The sequence below is a fragment of the Nilaparvata lugens genome, chromosome X, assembly GCF_014356525.2.
Source record: "Nilaparvata lugens isolate BPH chromosome X, ASM1435652v1, whole genome shotgun sequence".
NCBI lineage: Eukaryota > Metazoa > Arthropoda > Insecta > Hemiptera > Delphacidae > Nilaparvata > Nilaparvata lugens.
Genome location: NC_052518.1, coordinates 5631718 through 5643832, shown reverse-complemented (window position 1 = coordinate 5643832; position 12115 = coordinate 5631718). Strand labels below are relative to the sequence as shown.

Below are 12115 nucleotides of genomic sequence, written 5' to 3'. Positions count from 1 at the left end.
CTGAACCGACCTGGGAGATGACCTGGAGAGAAGCCGAGACTGGACTTCAGAGGGTGTCTCGCTGGTTGGCTGAAAATCTGCTAACATTGAACCATGAGAAAACCTTCTTTCTGACCTTTTCGGCGACTCAACATGGACAGCCAACAGGAGATGAGATAGTAATCAAGAATCAATGGAATAACACTTCATACACAGTTCACAGGAAACAGTCACAGAAATACCTGGGAGTTACTATGGACTCTTTTCTGCGCTGGGATCATCATCTCAATGAATTATGCGGGAGACTGAGGAAGACCATCTACAGATTCAGGATTCTGAGGACACTGGTCGACAAGGGATGTCTAAGAGTTGTCTACTTCTCTCTAGCACAGTCCCTCATGCTGTATGGGATTGTGGGATGGGGAGGTGCAAGCTTCTTGCACATTGAACCGCTCCTCAGGGTGCAGAAGCTGATCATGAGGGTCATCAACCAGAAGCCTCCACGCTATTCATCAGACCAGCTATTCAATGAGTTTGACGTGATGGATGCAAGACAGCTTTACTCCAAGGAGATACTATGCAGATTACACAAGAACCCAACAACATTTCAAACTAGAAACCACAACCACAACACCAGATACAGGAATCTTCTCATCACCAGTGTTGCAAGGAAGGCACTATACCAGAGACATTTCAATCATTTAGCACCAAAATTATATAATCTACTTCCTGCAAACTTTAAACAGATTAATCCTCCTAGAAAGTTCAAAGCAATAGTACACAATTGGTTGATGAGCAAAGGAAGACAGAACATAGAAAACATTATTTCAAATAACAACTAACCACCTAATGACTTACTAAACACTAACTAATTGATAATACACACAAAAACTAACAAAACCTACTCTAGAACATGGTACGCCATAGTGGAGTAGGTCAATTTCCACACAAAAAAACTAAACAAGTAGAGAACACATTATAGGAATCTTTTGTAACTAACTATTGTATGTAATATTGTTATTTATCTAATATTTTTGTAATTGATGTTGTAGTTTTAGTTTTTTTGGGAAATAAACATTTATTATTTATATTATTATTAATTATTCTTGGCTATACTAAAAAACAAATGAGTTATCATTTGGGATATTAGCAATGATCACGTTTGGACTTTAAAGTCCTATACACTTTCAGAAAGGAAGGTAGTGTTAGAAGAATGGTACCTTGATTATTAATAAATGTGTAGCTAAAGATTGAAATAATTGGACCATGTTCGATTTCCCAGTTTAAAATTCATAGAAGAAAACCCTCATAAGAAGAAAGTGGACATTGCAAAGGAATTCAACATTACACCAACAACACTTTCAACAATCCTTAGAAATAAAAACAGATATGAAGACGAAGGTGGACTTTCTGGTCAGTGTAAAAGGGCTAAACCAGCCGAATTACAGGACCTTGAAACTGCTGTCATGTTATGGCTTAAACAGTGTCGTGACAAAAACGTATGCATTTCGGGACCTATACTTCAGGAAAAAGCTCAACAAATTGCCGAGCAGTTGAGCCATAATTCTTTTCGAGCAAGCAATGGCTGGTTGGACCGCTTCAAGAAGAGGAATGAAGTAACTTTTGAAAAAGTGTGCGGTGAAAGCGGTAGTGTTGATGATGCAGTGTGCGCGGAATGGAAGAAAAAAACTGATAGACTTGACACAAGGATTCAATGAAGATGATATTTACAATGTAGACGAAACAGGCTTATTCTTCAAATGCCTACCAGACAAAACTTTGAGGGTGATCCCTGCAGTGGACGGAAAAACAGCAAGGAACGGCTTACGGTGATGCTTGGGGCTAATGCATCAGGTACACATAAGCTGAAGCCCTTAATAATCGGAAAATCAAAAAAGCCACGCTGCTTTAAACACGTTACGTCTCTGCCAACAAAGTACGTTGCTAATAAAAAAGCTTGGATGACAGGAGAAATTTTCAGCAACTGGCTAAAAGAAACAAACATGCAAATGAAACTGAGAAAGAAGAAAATCTTGTTATTTATAGACAACTGTTCGGCCCACAAGGATATCCCGAAGTTGACCCATATTAATCTCCAGTTCTTGCCGTGTAATACAACATCAAAACTTCAGCCCATGGTTCAAGGGATAATACAGAATTTCAAAACACTCTACAGACGGGAAGTGGTTGGACAATACCTGAACGACATGGATCACCAAACTTCAACTAACATCAACCTTCTCGACGCCATGTGGATGGTGATGAAAGCATGCAATAATGTTTCTCAACAAACAATTGCAAATTGTTTCAAAAAAAGTGTTTTCAAACTCAGTGTGCAAGAGGAAGCCACGGATGAAGAGGAGTTGGATAACCCGTTACCCGCACAGCCTGGTTTGAATGTCGAAGCCTCCTGGCCAAGAATTCAAGAAGCATTGGATATCAACATCTAGTTTGAGGAATTTGCAAACTTTGATGAAGATGTTGCAGTATGTGGGGAGCTTACTGATTATGAAATCATCTCCAAAGTAACCGCAGAACCGGAGGCAGATGATGACGGTGAAGGCGAGGAAGAAGAAGACGTCCAAGCTGATGCAGCTGTTGCCGATCGACCGGACCCTACTTCTAGCCCAGTCAATAAAGGTTTTTTCGATCCGAAAATTAAATAAAAGCTGAATCTTTTACCATCGATAGAACCCTCCCAGAGGGTCATTCTCCCAAAAGTCCCAAGAAATCCCTTTGGAGCTTTCCCCCCTAGCCCCCCTCAAAGTTGAAAAATGCAGGTAATCAAGGAAAATCAATTATGGACCAATAAACCAATATGACTACAATATTAGTTATATTCATTTTTTCAATAAAATCAACAGTTTTCTTAATAAAATAATATAAATTTGGAAATTTAGGGGACTTGCGATTTGATTTTTTTGTTTTCTTCGATTAACTTCAAAGCAAGTAGTTTTAAAGAAAAATGAGCCGAATAATCAATGTAGCCACTCTCATTGCAAATCCATTGATGTATATTGTTATATATTTGCGATTCGATTTGACGCCGTGGAAAGGGAAACAGTCGACGCGGAACGGCGCGGCTGACTCTCTTAACCATAGTAAACAGCAAACTGGAAATCAATTATCTCTGTAACCATTAATCGGAAAAAAATCTATCATTTGTCATTCGATTCGTTAAATTGAGGACTACAAAATTAGTCGGATTCATTTCTTCAATAAATCGAACAGTTTCCTTGATAAAATGATATAATGTAAAAATTTATGGGTTTCTCGATTTGATTTTTTTGTTTTCTCCGATTAACTTCTGAATGGCTATATCAATTATTTGGCTCATTTTCCTTTAAAACTACTTGTTTCGAAGTTAATCGAAGAAAACAAAAAAATCAAATCACAAAACCTCTAAATTTTTACATATATATTTTTTTATCAAGAAAACTGTTAATTTTATTGGAAAAATGAATATAACTAATATTGTAGTCCATAATGTAACGAATCGAATAGCATATAATAGAACTGTTTCCGATCAATGGTTACAGAGATAATTGATTTCCCGTGTTTACCTGCATTTTTCATGTTTTAGGGGGCTGGGGCGGAAAGCTCCAAGGGGATTTCTTGGGACTTTTGGGAGAATTACCCTCTGGGAGGGTTCTATCGATGGTGGGAAATTCAGCTTTTATTTAATTTTCAGATCGAAACTGCTTTTTTGGACCTTCATTGACTGGGCTATTCACAAGATGCTCGTGAAGCTCTGAACGTGTTCAAGTGTTTCTTTTTAAAGAAGAGTGCTGTATCCGAAAATACTATGGAATCCACCACCAAGCTAGACTGTGCATTGGACCAAGAGAAACTCTATACAGCGAATACACAATCAAAAATGATTGACTACTTTGGGTCAGGCAGCAGCCGTACGTGAGTTTTTGTTTGCTTGCTAATTTAATTGATTGAACTTGCTAATTAAAAACTATTGAAAATAATACTGTATGCATATTTTATTCTGAAAATATATACGTGAACAGTAGGTAGTTCTTTTAATTTACTGAACAAATTTCCTAATTGATTGAGCTATACAGTATAGGTGAAAAGAAATAAGATATAGTACAGTATTGCTATTATTCAACTACTATTGAATTATAGCATTTTTTACTCAATTGCTATTTTTAATATGGTATTTCTATTATTTAATAGCAATTGAATAATTGCAATATCCTATTTCCTTCCACCTTTATAGAGTAGTTAACAAATTTGTGCTCCACGAGGGACCCGTTCCAGGACCATTTTCCGCAGACGCCTTCATACTACTGCCTATGCCTATAACAGTGGACTGTCTAGGATATTGCGATCGGGCTGTGAGGCTGCTGCAGCTGGGATAGAATTCTATGGTGTGTCTGCTATGGCTTTCAAGAGAGCGGTTTTACAGTTGGGTCTATAGCTTTTCTATTTTGCAGAGCTCCAATGTATTAAAGGCTTTTTCTCTGGCTGCTTTCATTGTATTATTCCCATTTGCTTGTTTCATTGCTTTTTTGGTATTTTTTTCTTATTTTGTTATCATTTGTATTAGTTGGCTGTGTTTGGTTATAGTGTTAGTGTTATTGTTTTAGTTATTATTCTATTGTTGTGCTTGCTGCTATTGAATTACTGTGTTAACTTTGCTATTGCTAAAAATATTTGGTTTGCAATTGCTTCAAGTTGTTGAATTTGCGCTGATAGTTTATAATGCATATTTGTACATTTCATTCATATTACTGTTATTAGTTGTTATACTTCTGAATTGCTAAGTTACTTATTTGACTTTATGTTATGTATCTCATATTTATATTTGTCTTGTTATTTTTGTTGATCTTGTTACTATTGTATTCTTTTGAAATTGGTGTATACCGTTGGAAATGTAATAAATAAATAAATCTGAATTCATTTTTAAGAAGCCAAGTTGGCTAGTTACAAAGGTGAAAGGAAAAGGGTACTGTATTACAATTATTAAACTGATAGTAAATAATAGCATTTATTTAATTGCTATTTTCAATACAGTATTTCTATTATATAATAGCAATTGAATAATATCAATATCCTATTTTCTTCCACCTTCTGTAGCAGTACAGTACTGTACTGTAATATGAAACATACAGTACAGTATTTGTACAGTACTGTAAACTGTATATCTAAAAATCTACTTCAAATAGAGGTTGAACGTGTTCAATATACTTTATATGGAGGTTATAACTAACCCCCATATAACGTATTTTGCCAGGCTTCAACCTCGATTTAACGAATCTCGTTTTTAAGTAAACCCCTACATAACGTACGAATTTCTTGGTCCCTTCAAATACGTTAAATCGGGGTCCCACTGTATCCACTAAATTAGTTATCCATTACAATAATCTGACCTTCAGATCCTATTTGTTCAGTAATCTTTGTCTACAGATTCCTTTGAACATCACGACGATGATATCTTTTGTCTCGCATATAATGGAGACATGTTTGGGGAAACCCGTTGTCTCCATTGTAAATGAATAAATAATATCCCACAATGGAACATGCTCTTGAACCAAACTTATCAACTTTTCATTGTCCAAAGTTACAACTTTATAGAACAGAACTAGTTCAAAAAACAAAAACAGACAAGACTGTGAAACAATTTTGAGGTTAGGATGATGTTGTCTTAGCTCGACTGGATAGAGCCGGAAAATCCCATTCAATTCGGATCGAAAACTTGATCGGCCGGAGACGGCCGTGCACGGACGTATGAACCTGTTGCAATGGACGAGCATCTATAGTTTTCTTTGTTGGGGGATCGTTCGGACGAGTTCGGTAGTTTTCGGCCGATGCTAGTTCGGACAAAATCGGTTCCAGTGGACGGCCCACCTTAACCTACTCTAGAACATGGACGCCATAGTGGAGTCGGTCAATTTCCACACAGAAATCACTAAACACGTAGAAGAAACATTCTAATAAATTTCTGAAACTAACTATTGTATGCAATTGTGAACTAATATTTTCTGTTATTGATGTAGTAGTTATAATTTATTTAATGGGGTTTTTAGTTTTTCCGGGTTAACGGTTTTTAAACTGTTCTCAATTTAGTATATGACAGGATCATTGGCCTTAGTTCTAAACTTTTCCAAACTTGGTAGCCTATATGACTCGATTACAATTGGAAAACATTAATAATGTTTATGAAAGCTTCTTACCTTTACCATGTTTTCCATACAATTTCTGCTCCCACTCATCTAACTTCTTCTCTTTGCCATCTTTGTTTGGCTGGAAGCGCGGGGGTTTGGCAGGGGGACTTGATCGCCTCAATATCTCGCCACCAGCCAAATTCTCAAGAGACGCATTCGCCGAGCTGGCTGATGCGATGTTATCATTAGCAGTCACTTCCAATGAGCAGCCTGATCCTTTATGTGACAGCTCGTCCAACTGTATTTCAACAAAAATAGTGAAAAACACAAATTGAAATTGTCAACCACTTTTATCCAATGAATCAGATCAAATCAAACAAATTTAATCCCCATTTGAACAAAAACAATAAAGCAATTTTAATAAAATAAATATATAACCATGGAGGAAAGATAGCATAAGAAGATATCCCCATGGTATAGGTATTTTATGTTGCAAATTTCAAGCCAATTTTTTGTTAACTCAAGCTCGACTACTATCTATTATTACTGTTTTGTTGGGGTGAGAGTGTAAGAACGGCACAGCATGAGAGATTACCAGCGTCACATTTATTTATTATAACAATTATTTTATTTTTTCCAAAACATACATGAAAAAGTCAACACTAATACTAACTTGAAGTTAAAGACAAAAAGTGACAGTTTAAAATTCATTTTTTACAGTAAACTCGTTTATACTGTACAATTCTAAATCTATCAAATATGCTCTCAGCAATTCCTTGATCTATCAGGTTCATGCCTTATGCAACCTGGGAGACAACCAATCAATTTTATTCCCATGTACGTTGGACTTTGTTTATATTTTTTCTTATTGTGTTTCTTTATTGTAAAATTATTTTTATTTCTTGTGTTGTAATTATGTATATCTACTTGCCGTGGGAATTTAGATTCGTTAGTTTTTATATATAATATTGTCCTATAAATGTACAGGCTGTACACCGTCATGAACTTTAACTCACTGAAAAATGGCTTGCATTATTGCTCTCTATCAAGATTTAGAATTATTCTTATTGCTTCTTTTTGTAATAGGAGTATTTTATTCAAGTTTGAGATGCTTGTTCCTCCATATATTTCGATTCCATATGAAATGAGGGAATGGATCGTTGCTTCACCAAAAAACGACTAGGATTACCGGCTTGAGTTAACATTGAAAATTGGAACAAAATTGTTCTATACCATGGGGCATCTTCTTATGCTATCTTTCCTCTATGATATAACCTAGATTTCAAATTAATCACATTCAGAATAGAACATACATAATAATACAAAACAATACAAAAAGTCAAAACTTGAATATACTATCCATCGATCGAAAACTGATCAAAAAAGCGAATTGTTCAAGTGTAGCCTCAGAAAACAACAAGCTAATAAGCACTGTGTAAACTGACTCAGTAAGCGTTCAAACAAACATTTCTCCTCATCAACGATTAAAGAATTATATGTGGAAAGAACAAGAAATTATGAAAAATACATATTTTATGAAAAGTAAGGTTTTACTGATGAATAAAAACACAAACAAATGAAAAGAGCTTGCAGAGAGTAGTATTAAGTATTGTAGTAAGTACAGTATTGTTGCTGAGAAAAATAAACATTTGTGCATAGTTTAGAGCAGAGGTTCCCAAACTTTTTTGACCCACGGCTCCCCTTGAGTACAGATATGGCTTGACGGCGCACCTAGTATAATTTATAAATAACGCATTGCATTATTTATTATAATCAATTTTTTAGTTTATATTCTTAATAGTAATTTATTATTGACTTACTTTACGTAAGATTGTTAATATTTTTTCACGGCACTCACACAGACTGATCCGCACTGTTTTGTAGTGTGAGTCTTTGATAGACAACGGCGGCGCACCTGGCACTAGTTTGCGGCACCCCCGGGCGCCGCGGCGCACAGTTTGGGAACCTCTGGTTTAGAGTAACAACATGGGAATTGCATAAGATAATTAAATGAATATGACATGTTCTACTGAAATTCACCATTAAATACAACGACACACACACATACACAAATGAAAATCCCACAAGTTTTTTTCAATTTCTATGTGAAAATATGTACGTCTAAACACCAACCAGCTGAAGAATACCAGGACCTATAAATTCAACTGGGAATAAGAGTTACAATAGGAACTTATAATAGGAAACCCAAAACAGAAGTGAAGTGGATAAGAAGACACTACATGATGAAGAATCCAATCCAAGGTGTTTTCAACAGTCCAAATAGGAAGCGAAGATGAAAATGGCTTTCACAACTGAGATTGACTCACCAGTTTAATAGAGGCATGTCCTATTTTAATTTTCCTGTAAGCTTTCATCCAGTGCTTTGTTACAACGCCTTGACTGCCGGGAAATTCTAAAGTATGACATTTTCCTGATTTTTCTACTTTTTCAAAGTTTACACATTTTGCGAGATCTGTATTACACAAGTCATCGATTTCAATTTCATCACCGCCAGCTGAAAAATCGATCAAATCTGCTGGGAGAAAATAGATTGCACAAAACACTAGTGACACAACTTTAGTGTGCAAATTTGAAGAGCCGCCATTAAAGGGACTAGTTATCACTAAGAAAATCACCAACTCTCACTGTAGTCAACAAAAAATCACCGTTTTGGAATTTATTCATTTATCAATCAATACAAATCATAATAAAGATATGACTGGGCGAGAGCAACACGCCTAGCCCAAAACTGATCTACTGCTCTACTCCAACATTTCATAAATAGTTATATTACATTTCAAAAGATAGGTTATATTTTCACCACAAAGTCCAATTTTATGTTCAAAATGAAGAAACTGGAAACTTCGAATTTGGAAGGATGAGGCACTGAATAAGAAATTAAAAACTGCTGAAAAATCATAACCTCTTTTCGACTAATACTGTATGCAATCAAAATTCGGGAATGGAATAGTAATGGCTATAAGACTGTTTTTTCGTTTCCAATCATTTTATGATTTAGTTGTATTGTCATTGTTGTTAAATAAATAAATATTAAACTTGATAAATCATTTCAAAAAATTAGGCATTTCAAAAAATTGAGCCGAAATTAGACCTATCTACTCACTTTCAGCACAGCTGATTCAAATGAAGTAATCACATCCAAATGAAGGCTTATAATCCATGTTCAGGACCCAGTTGCATGAGAGAATACAAGCTAATATTCTAGTAATTTCCTATTCTAATAACCAGCTGACTTCTAATATTAATAGTATGTATTTTAACATGCAATAGGCCCCTGGTAAGACCTTCATTTTGTCACATGTGCGTGTCACTAGTGATTTATACAACCTAATTGATAGAAAAGTACTATTGCAAATACAATTGATAGTTGAATGAACCAACTAGTGTTGGAGGATACGGTAGTACTAAATAAGTTGTATTTTGTATCCAAATCTAATTACTTTGTTTCTATAATTAATGTAATAATACATTGAGACGTAGCGTAAATGTACTTGTATTTATTGGTCAATAAGAAATAAGTAATACGAGAGGTTATCTCTAAAGTAAAGACCGTTAGGAAATTTCTCGCCGTGAGGTTGGCTAACCTGTGTCGGCTGAATCCAGTCTCGTAATATACACACTGCATTGTTGTCTGCCATTTGTCGCGTTGTTCTATCTTTATTTACGTTTCAGTTATAGCGTTTAGAAATGAATGAGACAATTGATGTTGCCTCCGATTGTGAAATTCGTGGAGTGATACGTTTTTTAAACCATCAAAACGTTAAACCGGTCGAAATTCATAGGCAGTTGGTTACTGTGTACGGTGAAAATGTAATGAATGAAAGAAACGTTCGAAAATGGTGTGAAAGGTTTAGAAATAAGAGAGTTAACGTGCATGATGAAGAACGTTCCGGGAGGCCCTCAATAATCAACGAGGAAGGAAATTGATGGCCACGGTATTTTGGGATCGATTTGGCATTATATTGATTGACTTTACGCCACGCTGAACAACTGTAAATGCAGAATATTACTGTGAAACACTCTTCAAGTTACGGCGTGCCATTCAGAATCGCCGCCGCGGACGACTTACCGACGGCATCATACTGTTGCACCATAATGCTCGCCCACATGTGGCTGGTAAGATGCTCGATTTACTGAACAGATTTGGATGGGAAATTTTCAGTCACCCACCATACAGTCCAGATTTAGCACCTTCAGATTACCATTTGTTTGGCAAATTGAAAGAATTTTTGGGAGGTAAGCAGTTCGCGGGTGATGACGAACTTAAAGATGCCGTGAATCGATGGCTAAATGAACTGGCGGCGGCAGAAGAATACGACGAGGGTATATTAAAGCTAGTGAATCGCTATGACAAATGTCTCAATTCATATGGCGACTATGTTGAGCACTAATGTAAGTTGTGTATTATTCATTCTGTATCACTTTGTTTGAACATATTTTTTTAATATTTTTTTTTACAACAAAACGGTCTTTACTTTAGAGATAACCCTCGTAAGTGAGTAAGGTGCTCACTAAGTAAGATATCGTCACTCACCAATACTATGTTTTAAATCAGCTTTAGTAAAAATTGAACAGACGATGGAATGAGTTATAAATACCGGGACGTGAGTTGAAGAAATCATTCAAACTCCACTGTTGCAACTATCTTTTTCATCTTCACAGATTGCTTCATTTATACAGGGTGATTCATAATTATGGTAAAATAATTTAATACGTGATAGTAGAGGTAAAAATAAGAAAAAAGTTCCTATAAACATATATCCATAAACGCTTCATTAGCGAGCTATACAGGGTGAAAGATTTCGCCCGTAATTCAGTTCCTCTGGTGAAATACACCGATGCTGAATTGTTTGGGGACTAGTTTTTGAAAAACTTATGCTGGATTCATATGGAAAAATATCTGAAAAATGAATAAAACTAGTCTGGAAGCTGTAGTGTGAGTAGTTTTTGAGAAAAAAGTTGAAATATGCAAAAATCTAAGTAGAAAAACACAGACTTCTACGTTTGATGCCCAATAACTTTCTTTAATGACCAGTAAGCAAATAATTTTTTGCGATAAAAATTGTAGAGAATTCAATTCTGAAAAGAATGATGTAAGCTGTGTAAACTAAATTTAAATAAAAGTTGGATAAAATGTATTCTTATGTAGTACATTACACCACAAAAATTTGCTGTTTTATGAAGAGAGAACTAATAACTCATAAGTTGTAGCTGATTGCAAATAAAATATTCGGTTTTTTATGAAAAGTTTTTTTTAATATGAAAGTAGCATATCTAAATGACATTAAACTTATACCAAAAGACTAGTAGATTATGCCATTAAGCCTGGGAGGAAGCTCGAACAGAAGTAGATGATCTCCTATGATTCCTGCCCAAATGTGACTTTTTTCTTATTAAATTATGTGACTTTTTTCTTACCTCTACTATCACGTATTAAATTATTTTACCATAATTATGAATCACCCTGTATATCTCCAAAGTTTTAGTTTTCAAATTCCAATTCAATCATTCTGTGTTTTTAGGTACTACGACCAACCTAATGTAATGATAATCTAATGTAATTAGACGTCACGTCTCAGTAGAAGTGGAAAAAATTTAAATCGTCTTTATAGTATTGAGATTAAATTCAATACTTTCAACTAGTAACAATCGGAAGTGGACATTTTAAAAGCAATCCTTTTAACTGGACATGGTAGGCTTAAGGCTTTTCGGTACACTTTTTTTCATTATTTAAATTGATTATCTTTTTCAATATAATTGTTAAGATCATTATAAGAGTGAGAAAAAGTAGCAACTGAAATTTTTAAGTGGTCTAATAAGCGAGTTATGGGTTGTTGAAGTGCTAAATTTCCATATTCCGTTTTCTTTCCAGATCATAAACGGTTCCGACTATATTATTAGAACTTCTCTTAAAAATTCAAAAGATGTATCTTTCCAAACTAAAACATTTTATTTCCCCATATCGCTCATAAATAAAAAAGTAACATTTTTTGTAA

The 12115-nt window shown here is 35.1% G+C and overlaps 1 protein-coding gene across 5 annotated transcripts in view; it reads right to left on the bottom strand.

Moving 5' to 3' along the window:
- The window catches only part of LOC111064042 (rab11 family-interacting protein 1), a 66016-nt gene that overhangs the window by 18828 nt on the left and 35073 nt on the right, over nt 1-12115 (bottom strand). For 3 of the 5 annotated variants that reach the window (XM_039442301.1, XM_039442299.1, XM_039442300.1), the window contains exons 9-10: nt 8426-8613; nt 6168-6396 (exon numbers count right to left, since the gene is read on the bottom strand). In XM_039442301.1, coding sequence (XP_039298235.1) covers nt 6168-6396; nt 8426-8613 — 417 coding nt within the window. The remainder of the gene's footprint in view (nt 1-6167; nt 6397-8425; nt 8614-12115) is intronic. The other 2 variants (XM_039442302.1, XM_039442303.1) reach the window with 1 other exon arrangement.